The sequence below is a fragment of the Uranotaenia lowii genome, chromosome 1 (assembly GCF_029784155.1).
Source record: "Uranotaenia lowii strain MFRU-FL chromosome 1, ASM2978415v1, whole genome shotgun sequence".
Lineage (NCBI taxonomy): Eukaryota > Metazoa > Arthropoda > Insecta > Diptera > Culicidae > Uranotaenia > Uranotaenia lowii.
Genome location: NC_073691.1, coordinates 162,244,407 through 162,263,258, shown reverse-complemented (window position 1 = coordinate 162,263,258; position 18,852 = coordinate 162,244,407). Strand labels below are relative to the sequence as shown.

At 36.4% G+C, this 18,852-nt stretch overlaps 1 protein-coding gene across 1 annotated transcript; it reads left to right on the top strand.

Annotated features, from left to right (window-relative positions):
• Positions 1 to 11,555: 11,555 nt before the first annotated feature.
• On the top strand, positions 11,556 to 12,341 carry LOC129738085 (uncharacterized). Its single transcript, XM_055729271.1, has one exon. The coding sequence runs from the start codon at positions 11,556 to 11,558 to the stop codon at positions 12,339 to 12,341; it is 786 nt and encodes a 261-aa protein (XP_055585246.1).
• The last annotated feature ends 6,511 nt before the right edge of the window (positions 12,342 to 18,852 follow it).

Genomic DNA, 18,852 nt, shown 5'->3' with positions numbered 1-18,852 from the left:
TTAATCCGTCCAAATGTCTGCTATAAGATGCTTTTTTTGAATTTTTGTTATGTTTTATGGTCTTTTGAAATAGACATCAAAGTTAAAAATTTCCCTCAAAATGGGTGTTTTGCAACAAACTTAACTTTTTTTTAAGTCGTATTGAAAAACTTTTTTTTGACATGAACTAAGATAGATTATGAGCTCATTTTCAAACAATAAAAGTGCATGGATTTACAAACCACAGCAAATTTTTTGTAAACTTCCTGGAAAGTTTTGAAACTATGATTTTACAATGAATTAAAGTTTATCACCGATACTTTTTATACGGTTTTTACTTATTAAGTTTTTTCGGTGTATTTTTCAATAGTAAAAACCGTATAGGATTTTATAACTAAAAGCTGATGGAATTATGATTGAAAAAAAATGGGTTTCTGTTGAGTCACATTCATTTCAAATCGAAAAGGGTATTTTTATTTTATTTTGAATAGACTGATAGGGTGACCAATTTTAATACTTTTTCATAAAATTTTTACATATTAAAAACTAAATGGTAAGTTTATTGGTTTTTGCTTTACGCTTTTCGTAACACTGCTATATTTTTAGAAATTAAAATCCACCCTTCGATTGACTCAAGAATAAGGTTGCCAGAATTTGTTCAACACGTATCTGGGCCGGAAACATAAAAACCTGGCAAAATCCGAGAATATGATTTTAAAATTGACGATTAAAAATCCAGGAGAATTTTATCAAAACCCGGTAATTACTCAACCAAAACAAAAAAAAAATAATTGAAAAAAAAATATTTTCATGAAAAATCCACCAATAGATTTTGAATCGTATTAAAGGCTTCCAAAAAAACCTTGTTTATTTTTATAAAACTTACTCAAAAGAAATCGTGTTTGACGCATAAATTAAAAAAAAGTACAACACAAATTGTTTTTTTTTTGTTTGATATGCCAATGAAGTGAATATATCCGGGAAAATCCGGGTATTTTTCAAGGAAATCCGGGCAATCGATCAAGGCCGGATTGTTCCCAAATTTTGAATTTAATATCCACGATAAAACCAGGCAATCTGGCAACCTTCTGTAACCTTCTGCAACATCTGTGAATTTGGTCGATTTTATGTCGAAATCAGGCACGAAGTACTCCAAAAATCTCTCATTGCGTATTTTTCGTGGTTCTGAATATGAAAAAAAAAATCACACAAAGTAAAATTTAGTAACTTTCCATTAATTTTGATGTTTTCAAAAAATAAATCATTTTTCAGCCCAGTTTTATGCGTCCAAGCGTATATATCAGTAGAAAAACAATTGTTTTCAAGAAGAATACACTGATTTCTCAGTTTTTCTTAACTTTTCATTTCTGGCGTATGGCATGGGAAACTAAAAACTTTTTAAACTTTGAATAAATCTTTTAACTAGCCAAAACTTAGCTTTTATAGTGAAATTTCATTATTCGAACCGTGATGGTCACGATCTTTGTTCACAACGGCATCTTTTTTTGGCCTTTTCGTCTTTCGTCTAAATTTTCAAACGCCATCAAAATTGAAATAAATTTTTTCGTCATAAATAGATTGTGAACATGTAGATGATTCCAAAATGGTATAATTTACGAAAATCAGTTCAGTAGTTTTGAAAAAAAAAAACAGCCAAAATAGTTATCCGGGTCCATATGACCCTAACCGGCTAGTTGTTCTTTTTTTTGAATCGTAAAGGAATGTGAAGATAATGAGTTGTTATATCCTGAAAAAGGGGAGATATGGGAATAACGAGCACCCAGGCGAACTGGGTACCCCCAAATAAATTTTCACGAGGAACAGTTTTGAAGTTCCTATAAATAGTATAATTTTATCAGCAAAAAATAAAAAATTCCTTACCATATTTACAGAATTTTTTTAAAAAATCAACTAGATTCTCAAGTGACGAAAAATTATAAATTTTTAACACCAAAAAATAAACTCTTATGATTGTTAAATCATCTTGATATAATGATGTATTCATTGTTCCTAAATTTTCACCATCATTAAATATTTGTTTTATTACTTTAATCAATATTAAAACGCGTTATTACTTTAACTTGATGACTCTGGGCGAACGGAGCACCATTGATCGGGGCACGATGAGCATTTTCTGCCGTAGAATCTAGCAGCAAATTCAACTCAATGAAACCAACTCAATTAAAGACCAACAGCTTGACTTGTTTACATCTGACGATTAAGCCTATCGTTTTATGCATGCATAAGTCATGTGGCATTATATTGAAAGTTAAAATTTTTCCAAATTTCTTTGGTCTACCTAAGGTTACTTTTTAGAGGAAAAAAAATAGAAACTTTGGGCGTTTTTAAGGCACCAACAAAGCAAATCCGATTGAGCTGAAATGATGCACAGGTCTGTTTTTGGCCAATCTTTAAAATGTATATGGTCCGTTTTCGCACTCCGATATGACCTTTTTTGTTGCCCCCCCAAAATTGATCGATTTTTAATATTGATTATGAGACTAACGTGAAGTCTCCAAATTTCTTCCGATTTTGTTTAAAACCCGTACTAATTCATGAATCTTAATTTTGGTCCTTCATTTGATTAACACTTTTTATGGTCTGTCCAATCAAATGTCTTAATTTTTTTTCTGCAATTTTAGTTGCTTCTCCCTCATTACAACCGTTGAGCACGGATAAATGAGTCTCTACAATAAAATGTACCTTCTGTGTTTCCCAAAAGTCCTTAAACGTTCACAAAGCTAGGCGAGAATGCTTCTAGAATCCAAACCACAGCATTCACGAGTAGAAGGACAAAAAAAAACCCTCTGATCCCCATTCAATGGATCGGTTTATATTTCTCGGTATTATTCGATTTTTGCACACGGTGTGCTTCAGTGTGTCAGCGCGGGTTTTCTCATTTCCATTTTGTGCGCCAAACTTAACCATTCAACCCTCGGTTTCAGAATAATTCACGGGTTTAACTATTCACCGAACCGTTTTTGTCCTCTCAGAGAACACCCTGACAAGGGAGCTTGACACAGCTAGGCTCCAATTGTTTGGAGGAATTGCAGGTTGCTTGCTTCGAAAAGGGGGTTGAGCACTTTATTTAGTTGGTTTTTTTTAAATATTCTGATTTAAAAAATTAAGAAAATAAATTTTAAAATATTCAAAGTGGAGAAATTATTCGATAAAAATAGGCGTGGAATTAATATTTTCCGAAATTATGCATTGTTCAAAACAAAAAACCAACCTCGCTGCTCCATCAACGACGGTATTTGTTCTACTTGTTTATTTTCCATTCTTTTCTCGCCTTTTCTTTTTTTATTTGGTATACGTGATGCATTTTCAAGTGGGGTAGATTTTCTTCTCTACTTCACGTCAGTAACAGCTAGAAGAAGTGGAAAAAAACAACAACCGGTTCCACTTTTTTTTAAATTTTCCTGCGCTCCCGAGCAGACTTTGATGCCTAAATCGATAGCAAACTTAAACCAAAACGAGGTGTCAACAGCAAACTGATAGTATAATTTGGTATAGGATATTTTATGATAGCAAAACAAGGCATAGTTTAGGTTTCAATAATTTTCATTTGATAGCAAGCTGAAACCAAAATTAGGTACCGACGGCAAATTGATAGACAACCTGAAGCATAATTATATATTGAACTGATTTGATAGCAAAACAAGGCATCAATACGGTGTCCTAAACTTAAAAAAAATTTCTTCGAAACCAGATCTAATTTCAAAACCACGCACCCTGTCAAATTGCGCTTGAATATGGACAGCGAAACTTTTGTCCTCAAAGAGCATTGAAGTTAGTGGGTCGCACCCGAGTATGTGGATCCTCTTATTTCGGTTAGGTAAAGTGATGATTTTTTACCGACTATTACTGGTTCCGAACGTTCTTGAGTTAAATCTCATAGCCACAATCCTTCTCGATATTTTATGAATATCTCTATTTGATCATTGAATTATTTACCCAAATATACCAAAAATCAATAACATTAGATATTTCCATGCATGCTAGACAGTGCTAGAATAGAACTTGGTGGTACTAGCCAACCTCAAGCCAAAGCCGTGCGAAAAGAAGGAGGGTTTGGTGTTTGAGCCTGCAGCTCATCGCCCATTGAAACTTTTTTCCGAATAATTTCAGAATTCTGATTCTGATTTTAATTGCGACATTTAGTTCTTATTTTCAAATTGCAATGCTGGAATCAGCGTTCATTTAACGTGGCTTATGAGGTTATTAGAATATTCAAATAAATATGAACATCAGTTTATGTTTCATCCAGTATTAATACTGAATTGATGTTTGCCCAAAAATAACTTATTTTTTTAAATTGAAATAGGTACAATTATAAAAAGAGTTTTAATTAATACCTCAACTCAACGCTTAAACAAAATTTTGATTATATATGACAATTGAAAAAATTATTTCAACTTGTTTCAAATATGAACGATATTAATTTCATAGTTTGCCTTTAGCGGAAATACTTTGATTCGAAATTTGAAAGAAGAATCTAAGCTGGGATAGATATTTTTTTTATATTATTTCACATTGATTCATGAAGTTAATCAATATTTATAATGAATTTTATTCAAATACGAAGGCACTGATAAGAACAACAAAATGAATGCTGGGCATATATTGTACTTTACTGAGTCATACGGATGCGCTCGCATAAAAACAAAACCACAAAAACAGACGAACAAAAACAGAATGAACGAAACTTCGTTTGCTCGCTACCACAGTGACTGTTCGCGTTTAATATATTACCGAGCAGATTTACAGTAAGTGAAAGTTACCATCTGATTGTGTGGCCCACCATTAATCTTTTTATCCGTTGCAGGGACTGTAATATTTGTTTACATCGCCGGCTGCAGCAGAATTCTCGGCGACTGGAGCCGCCCGGAAGGGAGGATCATCCTACTGGAACTGCACGGCAACTCTAATATGCCCGTACTGAAACTGCTGGCGCAGATCTCCAAAACATTGACCTCGAACTTCATGCCTGTGTTCCAGGAGCATCAGATAGCGGTTCCTTTAACCGGTTATAGAATCCTTCCTTTAACCGGTTAAGGAAACCTTAAGAAGAGGCGGCACCTTTATCGGGCCTTTCCACCAACTTGAAACGGTAGAAATCGTAGATCAGTTGAAGCGGTGAATAAAGTCCGGTCAAGAAGTGTTTTTAAAGAGAAATTTGTTCTGTCGTTTTTATAGGAATCAAAGACATTCTTCCACGTTCGTTGAGCAATGAAAAGATGATACGAGAATTTAGCAAGGTGAGTTGAATTTGGGGATGGTAAAAATAGCAGAAATTGAATATAAAAACATATTTCAATTGCAGCAAGGTGCGAACGTTGCCGTCGGCGATTTTTCCTTTTGGAAGATACGGATTGACTGTATTATGTGGTCAGTCGGAAAAGCTGGATTTGGATGAACGCCAACTTGAAGTGTTAGCCTGGACAATCGTTTGCAGTCGATCTCTTACAAAACTTATCCGAGAACGGATATGAGCATCTGGCTGGTAATATGAAGTATCCCAGAAATTGGAGAAATATTCAGCTCGCTGGTACCGTTCCTATAGGTACATATGCACATCTAAAAAAAAGACTAAAACTTTGTTTTTTTTTTAGGAATTCATTATTCTACGTGATGAAATACTCAACCAAATAAGTAGACAGGGCTTCCTGTGGTCCAATGATGACCTACCTGGTGGAGGTTTCCAAGAGGAAGAATACATGAACGAAGGCTGTACGATTCTTTACAAAATCGGTGAGTCTTACCCTTTTTAAATTCAAATCTGGTTAATATGAAAAACTTCAAAGTTTTCAATGTGCTTTAAATTTGAAATCAGTTTAACAGCGTTAGAAAAACAGATTATCTTTACGTGCAATAGGATTGCTTGCTTTGTAATAACAAGAGTTTTGAATAGTTGGATGTTTTTTTTTATTCGTGAATACCTACAATATGTTTTTTTATTTATTTATTTCGAAACGATTTAAGCCAAGAATTTTCATTTAGCTATGATAAATCTTTTTTGCCACTTTCTGCAGTACGATAAGGTATGTGGCTATCAGTAACGCAAATAAACAACAAATTTCATTATCATAGAAGGAAGGGACGTTATACAACTTAGATTTATTGAACAAATGCTTAAATAATAATCATAGTAAAAATATTTATTAAGGCAATGAGGGATAAATGCTAATATAATATGAATACCTCTTCTATCTTCAGTTGCATAATTTAATAGTTGTATGAACACAGCAATTACCTCTGATGAATATTTCCACCACTTTCAGATGCGGAAGTGAAGGAATGCAAATAGCCTGAATTTATGCAATCATGAGTGCAGCCGATATTCATAACATATTTTTATGTTTATTTTTGGATTTGCTTGTAAAAACTGAATGTATACGATACAATGCTCTCTAGGGTTTTTGGAGTAAATCATTCGGTGTTTGTTCAATCATAATTTTAGTATTAACCATAAAAAATATTCAAAGCTTCTGAATATTGTTGTTTTTGAACATTGTCCATTATGCATTTCAGATTCAATGATTAAAGGTGGATGTGAGTAGTCAATCAAGCTAAGCTAAGCTAAGCTAAATCATTCGGTGTTTGTTCGATCAGTTCTTTAACGATGAACTTCTCAATTATATATGAAGCAAAAATACATTATCGAAAAAAATAATTGCATATCTTAAGAATAGCGTTTATTCGAAAAAAGCGAACATCAAATTCTTCATTACAGTTTTGCTTCAGAAATCCGCTTGTGCTCTGTTTGTCCTTTATTAGAAATAATTTGAATATTTTCGGGCGTCTCAAACAGAAAGAAACCTTGTGGTTCATGGGGTTAATGATTTGACTATTCAGACTTTTTTTTTCTTACAATGTATCAAAGGAAACCACATTCCGATCAATGATGCGTAGTTTTCAGAAACAAATATTTTAAATTTAATAAAAGCTGTGTTGGTAAAAATCTAGGCCACCCATGGTGTGAAGCTAACTCCAAGCTAGACAAAGGTTGCGTTGTTTAGATTGCTGGAAATCGTCGCATGTCTGAATTTTTCGGAGACTTGAGACACTTGAAACTAACCAAAACTTTCGTTATTCTAGTACTAATAAAAATTCATGAATTATTTAATTACATTTCATAAATTTGGTGAAAAATGTCATGTTTATACTTTTTTGCTATGCAGACACCGATGAATTTGCAATCACATATGTTATATTTCCATAATATACTGCTAACACGTTGCATAACTGAAGGCGATTCTGGTTTCTCGAGCAGAGAAAGTAGTCCAAATGCTATCACGCCATGATAACCAAATTTGCTTTTACTTTGGTTGACCTAAGGCGGTAAACAGCAAAAATATAAAGAGAAAAATCAAACTCAGAGAGCAAAGTACGGCCAAACTTACCAGTAATTGAGAACATAATTATACCTCGTTTTGCTATCATTATCCAAAATTTTTGAAAGCATAATGATGTCAAATTTTGCCATCACAGATAATTCGGCGATGCCTTAAATTGGTATCATTGTGCTCTTCAAGCTCTCAAAAAATGAGGTGTAGTTATGGTCTCATTTTTAGCAAAATAAGGCATCACTTTGCTAACCAAGTATGAAAATTTGTGCTCTCATTTTTGCTGTGTACCACCTTATGTCAAGCAAAATGAGAGCAAATCAGGCTCTCAGGGCGTGATAGCAAAATTTGCTATAATTTTGCCATAAAAGTCTGCTCGGGCTCCGTTTGAGAGTGTTAATGTTATCCAAATAAACTTGTGCCATATTGTCGGCAAACGGAGAAATATGTCTTTTTTGCTGATGTTGTTGACAAACAAACAACAACAACAATGCGCAATGAACTTTAGAATACAACACCAGCAACAAGAACAAAAAAAAACTTTTATTCTTGAATGACGTGATGACGGTATACGGTACAGTACAACACAAAGAGCTCCAGCTTATCCTCGAGAGCAAGGAACGAAACTCTGAGCAAGATTTTTCGGGATCGTCAATCACACTTTTGTTAGGATTTTGTTCTAGTGTAGTTGATGTGACTATTTTCTTTTTGAAACCGACTTTCTAAGTGAGAAAATGAGATTCCCGTCATGAATAAACAACTTGAGAACTATTCCTGAATAGATCTAAAGTTATGATCCTGAATTGAATGAAAACTTTCGAGCTGTCAATTTGATACATCAACTGTTTCAGCTTTTCACGCTAACTTGGCGTTACCTCTTAGCTAATACCAGTGTTCGGCACAAAGGCGCTTCTATGCTCATCGCAATTTAGTCCTCTAACTTTTCGTTAACCGTTTAAATTTGGCGCTTAATTTTGATTTTGTTAGTTGGTAATCTAATTAGGCCAAACGTCGAAATGACACTGCTTCATTTTTCGTATTACTGATGCGAATTGTGATATGACGACATAAAAAAACAGACAAAAGGTGTTACGTTTCGCCATCCTCATTTTTTATTCCAAGGTTTTGGATCATTAATTCTAAAGAAATCGTTAACGTAAAAAAGTGACTGTGAAAATATTGAAAAATGTCAATTTCAGGGATCACCCGTCGATGACGTTTGCCCTTTCGAAAAGATCTCGCCGTTTCTGCTTCGCCTTTAAATTATGCATTGTATGTTATCACGATTCATTTGACAGCCCGGAATACTTTCCAGCAGCGGACCTATGGCTCATTGAGAGGTCAATTTTTATAGTTGATGGAAATTGCTCTTTCCGCTGCCTGTCAGTGAAACAATTCGACGTCATCGCTATCTGTTCAGAAAGTTCCCGGAATCATCCTAAGATGCGACTATGCGACCATAATTGCTCATGACTCGGTTGACAATCGCGCTGCTGCCGTTCGGAATTATTTTTAGTCACCCCGCAACTTTTTGACTTGTTTGACTCCCTTCTTTTGTGTCGCCTCACCGATTCGCATCCACTCCCGCTCTCCTTGTCCCATCACTTCAGAACGTCCAGTCTGGTTTAGCTGTTGTTTCATATACGACATAAGAACGACGCCTTCCCACGTCTGGTCCCGTTTATTGGCTGCATCTTGTAACTTCGGCTTCTGCTGTTCTTTTTGTCGGTGTGCACCATAACATCTTCTCGGATGTAGAGTTGCTGTTGTTGTTGCTGCTTCGGTTGAGTTTGAGTGGGATGCCCAAAGAAGGGCATTCCAATGCACTCTCGAGTGCAGCAGCCAGCTCGATCCAAATGGTATTACACTTTTTCCTAGAGAGGGGAACCAGACGCGCACCATAATTTCGTGTACGGATTTAGCCTCGAGGCCTTGAGCTGTCGTTTTCTGGAAATGTTACGCTGAATCAACTGGGCAGGACGTCGGTTGTTCACTAAAAAAAATTCTGGTGAAGACGACCCGTAGGAGTATTATGATTTATTTTGGAGACATCAGTGGAAATCACACAACTATTGGGTGACAACAATACATATTGTTAATCTGTTCCCATTTCTAGGAACCTGTTTTCGGTGAGCCTGTTTTTGTGGTTAATTGACATGATTCTGGAAATGTCTCTCGATAATTTGTCATGTCTTTTAAATTAATATTGATCTGTCAAAAGACGCAAGACACAAACAAAAGTTGAGGAGGTTGTAATTAATCTACGACATCACAGTTAGCGTAGTATTTCTCTCGTGTAAGTGTATTGCATCTATGGAATTTGTATTCTATTTAAACTGGACGATAAACGAGCATATTAGTCAATTTCAACATGAAATATTAGACTGGCCCAAATTTGTATGGGATGATTTTTACAACATTTTTTTCAACGCGGCACCCCCTAGATTTGTGCATTTAGGTGGAAAAATGACTTTCTGAAAGTTTCAGGTCATTTGGCAGAAGCACGAGCTGGCGCAAAGGACTTGAAATTTGTATGGAGATTTTCGACAAAATGTATGAAAAATCGACATACTTTCACTCTTTGTGTTTCAAAATATGTTTCTAGTGTGCTAGAAAACTCAGAATTTCAGGAGTTTTAGTTCAAACAATGACAAAAAAGTTTGTAGAAGATTGTGACGCGATACGAGTTGACTGTGATGAGTTATCCGCAATTGAATGTGTGATTTTTTCGCATTTCATATACATAGCGTGAACGGTGTATAGGTGGATTATAAGTAGTAACTTGATCGTATTGTCACACAATGAGAATAACAGATAGAAAGTTTGTGCCCTCGGCAAAGTTGTAGCTTATTTTATAACAAATATCTTTGCAAACAGTTGAAAGAAAGGTTGAAAAACTTTGAACTGCTGCATTGTGTGACGCTGCGATCAAGTGAGTGCGTTTATTAGCCCATACACCGCTCACGATATATCAAAAAATGCGACAAAAAATCACACATTCAATTGCGGATAACTCATGTCAGTCAACTCCTATCGCGTCACAATCTTCTACAAACTTGTTTGTCAGTGCTTGAACTACAATTCCTGAAATTCTGAGCTTCCTTGCACACTGGAAACATATTTCAAAACACAAAGAGTGCAACAATGTCGATTTTTCATACATTTTGCCGAAAATCTTCATACAAATTTCAAGTCATTTGCGCCAGCTCGTGCTTCTGCCAAATGACCTGAAACTTTCAGAAAGTCATTTTTTCACCTAAAGGCGCCAACCTAGGGGGTGCCCCTTGGAATATAAAGATTTTTTTTGTTATGGGCCAGTCTAATGAAATATAAGACATGTCACGTGATGTGGCATGCGACATGCAGAGTGGTCACTCATTCGGAAGAGCTGGGAAATGCGGGAAAAAGTCTGCATCTAAAATCCATCGGGAAAAAGTCGGGAATTCTTTCAAGAAATCGGAAATTTTTCGGCTCAGCTGCTCAGTGAATATATTTCGGTGCCTCTAATACTCCTTCCTGTCAATATTAATATATCTTTGCGGTCTTTAATATGTCAACTCCCGTTTAATATTAATCTTCTTTTTTGTTTAAGTAACGGAATGTCTTCTGAATGGAATGTGTCTGAATTCTGAACATTAAATTTTTAAGCACATAATTATAATATCACGTTACACAAATGTAATTAAAATTTTATCTCCGATTACGGATCGGATGCATATGAAGTGTAGTAAAAGATTGGTTTTGACGTAGAATTACGTCTTACGGCAACACTATAGGGGGGCAAATTGAAAGTTGCGATCGGATCTCGCGTCACGAAAACTTTCCAACTCAAGGACATCTTTCGTAAAAGACATTTCAAGCCTGCTCATCGTTGATTGGCTGGTCGAAAATGACAAAAAAACACGGACACCCCGCCCCTTGGTATGTTTTATTTTTCCCTTCCTTCGAAAGGTATAAAAGTAAGGGGCCTCCGGCCGACCGGTTTCATTCTCGGTTTGCCTGTTGAGCATTTCGATCTGCGTACGGACCCCACCAGCGGTAATCCTATACAGATATCGTTTTGCTGTTCAAACAGTGGCAAGTTGCCAATTGTTGCTACTGGCAACAAACCAATCCACATAACACACAGCAGCCTCACAAACTCACGCCACCAACACCACCCACGCCACACATCTCCTACCACACATCTCCTACCACCCACCTCCTACCACCCACCATCCACGCCACATGCCACACACTACGTACACCCACGCCACACACCACCTGCCACCCACCATCTCTATCTTCCACCCACGCCACTCGCCTTCCCCGCCACCTACCACCCACCACCCACGCTACACATCACCTGCCACCCACACAACACCTACGCCACACACCACCTACCACCCTCGCCACCTACCACCCACGACACCTACCACCCACGACACCTACCACCCTCGCCACCTACCACCCTCGCCACCTACCACCCTCGCCACCTACCACCCACGACACCTACCACCCTCGCCACCTACCACCCTCGCCACCTACCACCCACGACCCCTACCACCCACGACACCTACCACCCACGACACCTACCACCCACGACACCTACCACCCACGACACCTACCACCCACGACACCTACCACCCACAACACCTACCAACGCCATACCACCCACCACCCACGCTACACATCACCTGCCACCCACACAACACCTACGCCACACACCACCTACCACCCTCGCCACCTACCACCCACGACACCTACCACCCACGACACTTACCACCCTCGCCACCTACCACCCTCGCCACCTACCACCCTCGCCACCTACCACCCACGACACCTACCACCCTCGCCACCTACCACCCTCGCCAACTACCACCCACGACACCTACCACCCTCGCCACCTACCACCCACGACCCCTACCACCCACGACACCTACCACCCACGACACCTACCACCCACGACACCTACCACCCACAACACCTACCAACGCCATACCACCCACCACCCAAGCGACCAACTTGCATTGAAAAGACAAGACTCTTTCAAAGTTATTTTGGCCCTGAAAAGGGCCGTTTGTTGAGTTGATAATCATCTAATATCTAGAATTATCAATAATCCCACCTTGAAACGTCGTTTTACGCTAGTGATTGCTGGAAAGAAAAAGAATTGACTTAGAGGGAATGATAAATTTTGGTATCAATTTTTCAAAAGAGCTTATGAGTCAAATGTAAATAAATCGAGTAATCAGCTGAGTTCATAATTAAGATTTTCCTTGGAAACTTATGGAGCTGTATAATTTTAAACGCAATTTTCTCGAACAGCGATATTAGCACTATCGCCCTTTACAAAAATCGATACCGAATTGATACTGATTCAGAAGAGACGCATGAGGCAGAACTTTCAGAGAGATTTTTCTCTTCTTTTGCACTGAGTCAAGCGTTTCTATCAAATGCAGCGGTGAGAAAGCTCAAAATTTCGGCACTGATAGGTACTAGTTAGCTTGCAAGCGTTTGATTTTAATGTTGAAGAAATCGTTGCCTATTCATAGGCGTTTAATACTATGCGTTTCTTTGCTAAGGATAGTTTGCATGCAAGAGAGCATTTAGCGTTCTTCTGTGCCTATCAAAACATATTGATCATAGTTATTATGTGTAAAATAAAAAAAACACTTTGCTGTCACAAGTTTGACTTATGGTATCAATGTTTAAAAAACGTCGTTTTTAGCACGACCATTGTACTGACTCTAAATAATTCACCAAACGAGAATGGCATATTAGACAATAAATGTACCTACTTGATATATATTTACGCACATTTTATGTGCGTCATCTTTTGTTTAGAGTTAAGCGTATGGATGAAAGGGATCAGTTGTTGATTTAGTAGATTTTTTTATTGAAATTTGAATGAAAAACTGTGTTGTATAAAAAAGTAGAGTAAAATGGGGCAAGAGTACGCACTTAGTTGTGTACTTATTGTATCTCTTTAAAGAAAAAAGTATCGATCATAGTAATTAAACCAAATTAAAGTAAGGCTCTTTACCTTGATTGTAAGACGCAAAAAGTTTTGATAACGTTTGTAAACATTGATAAAAAATCACATTTTTCAAAAACTACCAAAGCGTACTCTTACCCCACGGGCGGGGCAAGAGTACGCATGAGGTGGGGCAAGAGTACGCATAAAATAAGCTCATTGTATTCCATTCTGGTCCGGTGTAAGTGAGGTCTTGAATCATTATAATCGTTTATTGAACAAAACAAAACCTTTATTTCACAAACAATAGTTAAAATAAAACAGCGAATTCATTAAAAACTGAAAATCATAAGGATCCTCTTATAAAATCAAATCGAAGAAAAAAAAACAAACAGAAGTAAAAGAGCTTTAAGCAGGCTTTGCCTTTCGTGGTCTCTTTGCTCCTTTTGGAGCCTCAGAGCCTCTAGGAGACTTTTCCTTCATTGTCGTGTTGGTTCCTTTTGCAGTGTCTGTCTCAGTTGCAAGTTTGCGTTGCGCCGGCGGTTTTGCCTTTTTCTGTTGAAGATTGGATTCCAATTTTTTCTTGGCGGGAGTGCTCGTGATTATTTCAGACTTTTGGCCTTTCTTCCGTCTTTGTTGAGGGTCCTTACGCTTCGGAAGTGGTCGAATCTCTGCAGGAGTCACATATGATCGTTTCGAAAGATTCAGTGGTTCTTCATAATCAATGGATTCCACTCGCCCTGAAATTGAAGGCAGTGGATCGGGAGCTTCATAACGCTTCGGTTCGACCTGCTGTTTCGGCAATAGGCTTTCAGCAATCCGGCGCTTCGATTCTCCGTCCTTCAACCGCTGCCTGGCGTTTTCCAGCATCTCCGGAGAGGAAATCTTGCGGCTGGTTTTCCTTTTGTACGTCCTGATTATTGGAAACATGATTATTCTTTGGGTTAGCTTTCCAAATGCTATCAAAAAGACGAAGGAAACCAACGCGTACTCTTGCCCCACCAAATCTGCGTACTCTGTGAAAAAAGCTAAAAGTGCTAAATATACCGATTTTATCCTGGCATGAGTGTTCCACAGATTAAATCTATATTCATTATGTGATCTTTATCACGAATGCAGATTTGATTAGCGAATTTCCACGCAGCGTAATAATGTTTCCAAATATGCATAAAATTACACTAAAATTGGAAAAACTAAAACTAACCTCATTTCTCCGACGTGCGCGAACCAAACTACAAACAGAAACACGTATGATCAGTTGACTTGATGACCTGTCAAACCGGTACAGTGTTGCTAGTTTCAGTGTTGTCGTTTACTGTAAAAGCCTAGTGCGTACTCTTTCCGCCTGCGTACACTTGCCCCAATTTACTCTATTGCTTCAATTTTTGTCTTTTTTATGCAGCGTTTTGAATACGTTGAACAAAAGAAAAAAAAACAGATTCAAAATTCCTTATTTAAGAACACTTGATTTATTCAATGTCAGCACTATCATTAGAAGCTTTCTCGCAGGCGTTTGATACTGAGCTTGCATATAATTTGCTTAGTAACAAAACTTCAATTTCTAAGCCATGGGTCTTGACTAGGATTGTTCGATCCTCGGAAAAAGATCGATCTCCAAGATCGATCCAGATGAACGGTTCTGGGATCGATTCATCTAAAAAATCGGAGCTTGAAGATCGATCTCCGATTAATCGATCTTTTCCGTTTGTAGCAAGAGGGAACTATTTTTTATTAAAAATACGCAACGCACATTTATGAATGGTGAACCGGAGCAAGTGTTTTAAAACAACACTTATCAAAATCCAAATATTTCGGATATTTGATATTTTTAAGTGATGTACTGACAAGAAATATTTAGAGCTTAAAAGAAATCATTTCTATATTTTAATGTTTATGAGAGAATCCCAAGTAACCAAAAGTTCCATAAAACAGTCTCGTAAAAGCTTACTCAGCCTTGCTCGAGCGCTGTATAGCATTTTATTCAGCTGAAAATTTAAGTTCTTATCCACACTTTTATGTTCTATAATCAAAGCTGAGTAGAAGGCTATTCAGGCTTTGCAGGAAACCATCAATAAAACAGAAAGGAAAAAAAAGGCATTCATGTATTTTTACTTCATTTGGAATCTACCATGTTCTCAAATCTGTGTAGGACTATTACATATCTCCTTTTTAAATGAATTTCATACTAACTTTAACAATGTGTATGCTTGTAGATTTGAACCTGGACCTTCGTGGTGAGAACTGAACACGCTACCTCTGTACCATGGGCAATGCTTATATTGAAGTGATTTTAAACATCAATTTAAAGTTGATTCATCACCTTCCAAAGTAGGCTAAATATAAAAAATGTAAACATTTGTATTCATTAATGATCAATCAATTTCTTCCAAACCAGACTCGCACCATTCGAAAACAAAGGTAAGTTTTTCAAAGTTTAGTTTTGTTTTTTGTGATGTGTGTGCCTTACTTTTTCTTTTAAATTCTAATTGAGAAAAAAAAACTCCAAGTGGTGAATCAACGAGTTCTTTTGATAAACATCCGACAATGAAGTGCTGCGGAATCTTCAACAAGAGAAAATGAAGGCCAAATTGAGCTAGTAAAAAAGTAAGATTTTTTGAAGAAGTTTTATTTTGTATTCCTTCACTAACGATAATTTTGTAAATTTTAGATTCTTGATGGGAGAAATCTATCGCAATTCTTCAAAATGTATCAGGAACAAAGATTTAAGGACGCATTATTTTCGGTTGCTCTTAGCGGAAACACAAATGCACGAAGAGATTGATGATTTAAGTGCTTCTGGTAGCAAGGAACTACCTTCGGTGCCAATTAGTGACGACCTTACTCTAGGTTCTGGGGGAGCCTCTCTGTTTCTACTGTGTCAGCTTTTCGTCCAAGGAGAAAATCAAAAACAGAATTGTACGCTTTTCACGGCAGAAAATTTTCGCATCAAATATTGGGAAAAATATTAATTTAATCAGCCCACATTTCCACAGTGTCCATCGATGAGTATTTAATATTTTAGTTGCTGTATGTTTCGTTGCGGTTGATGTGAGAGTTGCTTTCATCGAGTAGGAAAATAAGAAGAGTCGGAATCGTTGTGGAAAACGTGAAATCTTTGGAATGTAGTAAAATTGTGAATATAATTTAAATTTATAAGTGATGAATATTGCTGATGAATACACATATTCTAAATTATTTTTACTGTTTTATGTTCCTCCCTTCACCCATTTTTGTCATATTCACCATTGACAGAGAAAAAAAGCCTTGTTTTAGTGAAATATCTAGATAAACATGATTGATTGAACTGTTACTAGTTGAGAACGATTTTGAAAAACAATCCAAGCCATGTGAAAAAATCAAATGGAAAACTTTGACAAACCTCCATGAAGAAAATTAATTAAAATGAGGAAGCATAGCAATGTAAATGAGAAAATATGATTCGGTGTGAATATATACTATCATTGAAAACAATTTGAAAGCAAAATTTTAAAACAAAATTTGATTTTTTTGTTTGTTTGGCTCAAAAACTAAACTATGGATTATAATTGTTCAAAAACTATAGAATTTGTGGAAAGCTGGTGAAGAAACTTATTTTGGATTCTTTTCCAAACATCATTTTTGTTCAATCGCCGACGGAGACAGTAAAACAAACCATTCTTTTATTTTTTGTAAATAATTTATACGTTTGCATTGAAGTTCTTTAGAAGTTCCTCATGGAACCAAAACGTTCGTAACAAGTTCTGCATGGAACCTAAAAGTTCGTAAGAAGCTCTTCATGGAACCAAAAAATTATTAAGAAGTTCGTATCGAAGCACGATGGTCCAAATTGAATCCTGGATTTCTAAAGGTACTTGGAACGCACAAAAATGTTCTATGCTACTTTTTTAGACATTTTATGTTCGTTCAGAAGTCCGATTCAAGCACTTATATTCAATTCTCTCGAGGACCTTTTACTCAGCCAAATGTGAACTTTTAATGCACAAGATTAAGTATCTATGCGACTTTTGGTTACTTGGGAATCGAACAAAATATGCGAAAAAAAATAAAAAATCAAATTTGTTTATTTTTTTTGGAAAAATTAATTTTTAGAAAATTGCTGTTATTTTTTAAGATTAGCGAATTCTAGCAATTTTTTTAATCTTAATCAATCACAAACATCTTCCTGAGCCTAATTTACAAGGTTTGAAAACAATTTGCAAAATTGTATTGAAATGAATAAAAAATTTCTAAAATTATTTTTGAACTGATCATGAAGGCTTATTTAAAAAAAAAACGGCTCGACAAGGAATCAAACTCGAGTTTTTTTTCGTTATCTCTCCGACACTTTACCAATAAGTAAATCGTCAGATGTAAACTAATTCAGTTGACTTCATCAAATTAAATTCTCTGCTATATTCCATGGTAGAACGCTCATCGTGCCCTATTGATGGTGCTTATACTGCCCCTATAGTAACTTATTTTCAGATTCAGCACAAAATTTTAAAATGCATTTTTAAACGTGTATATCTTCTTTTTTCAAATTTCATACAGTTGGGAAATTAGCTTTTTTAGTGTCTAAACAAGAAGCAATGATGTAACTCACATGTAATAACTGTTTTCTATGGCTAAATAAGCTTCCTCCTTAAGGTGGCCATTATGCCCTTTTTTCCCTGAATGAGAAAAATAGATCGAAAGATCGAATCGAAAATAAACCGATCTAATCGATTTTTTCCTGGCCGAAGAATCGATCCAAAAAATCGAAAATCGGAGTTGAAAAGATCGATCTTCCAAGGATCGATCCAAGATCGACCAATCCTAGTCTTGACACCACTTATATGTACATTATTGTACATGCTTATATTTATTTCGCCTTTAGTTATGCAACTGAATAGTGCTGAATAATTTTTTAATACATTGGCACAAGATAGGCTGTCGTAATTCTACGTTAACATTACGGTCGTGTCTCATATACAACCTCTTAAACTTTTTTCTCCTTGGAGAGATTTCTTGAATCGACGAATCTTTTAATATTGTAACGGGTCAGAAAAAACAGAATTATTTAGCCGTTCGACAAAGATACACAGAAAAAAATAATGACTATTACGTGTCATGGAAAATGATTGCCTGTTAAAAAAATCGACCTGTAATTCATAATTAAAGTAATTTCAAATGAATTCATCTAAAAATAAATAAACAGACATTCAAAATTAAAGTAAACGTCATGTAACAAAAAGGAGCATGACATTGACAGTTATTTTACAGGTTCAAAACAAATTACGTGTCATAAAATTATACGGTGTTCAATAATTTTCAATAACACATAAGAAAATTCAAGTGCATTTGGCATCCCAGTTAGCTAAACCGTCAAAATCAGCACACGAGGATTTGTTTATGTTTTTAATTTTCTTTTGTTTCGGCTTCGGAGCGCGGTTGCTCCACTTGAAAATTCTTTGTACGAGGCCGTGGAGGCAGGGTCGGTGTATTTTCTGGACTACAAACATTTGCGGACTCGGGAAACCGTGCAGCAACATAAATCATCAGGTACAGCGCTTCCGTATCGGAGAAGGTTTCCGTTTATTGATGGTTTTG

Bases quoted from the DNA above. Each gene is read 5' to 3' on its own strand.
- LOC129738085 (XM_055729271.1), top strand. From the start codon at position 11,556: ATGCCACACACTACGTACACCCACGCCACACACCACCTGCCACCCACC.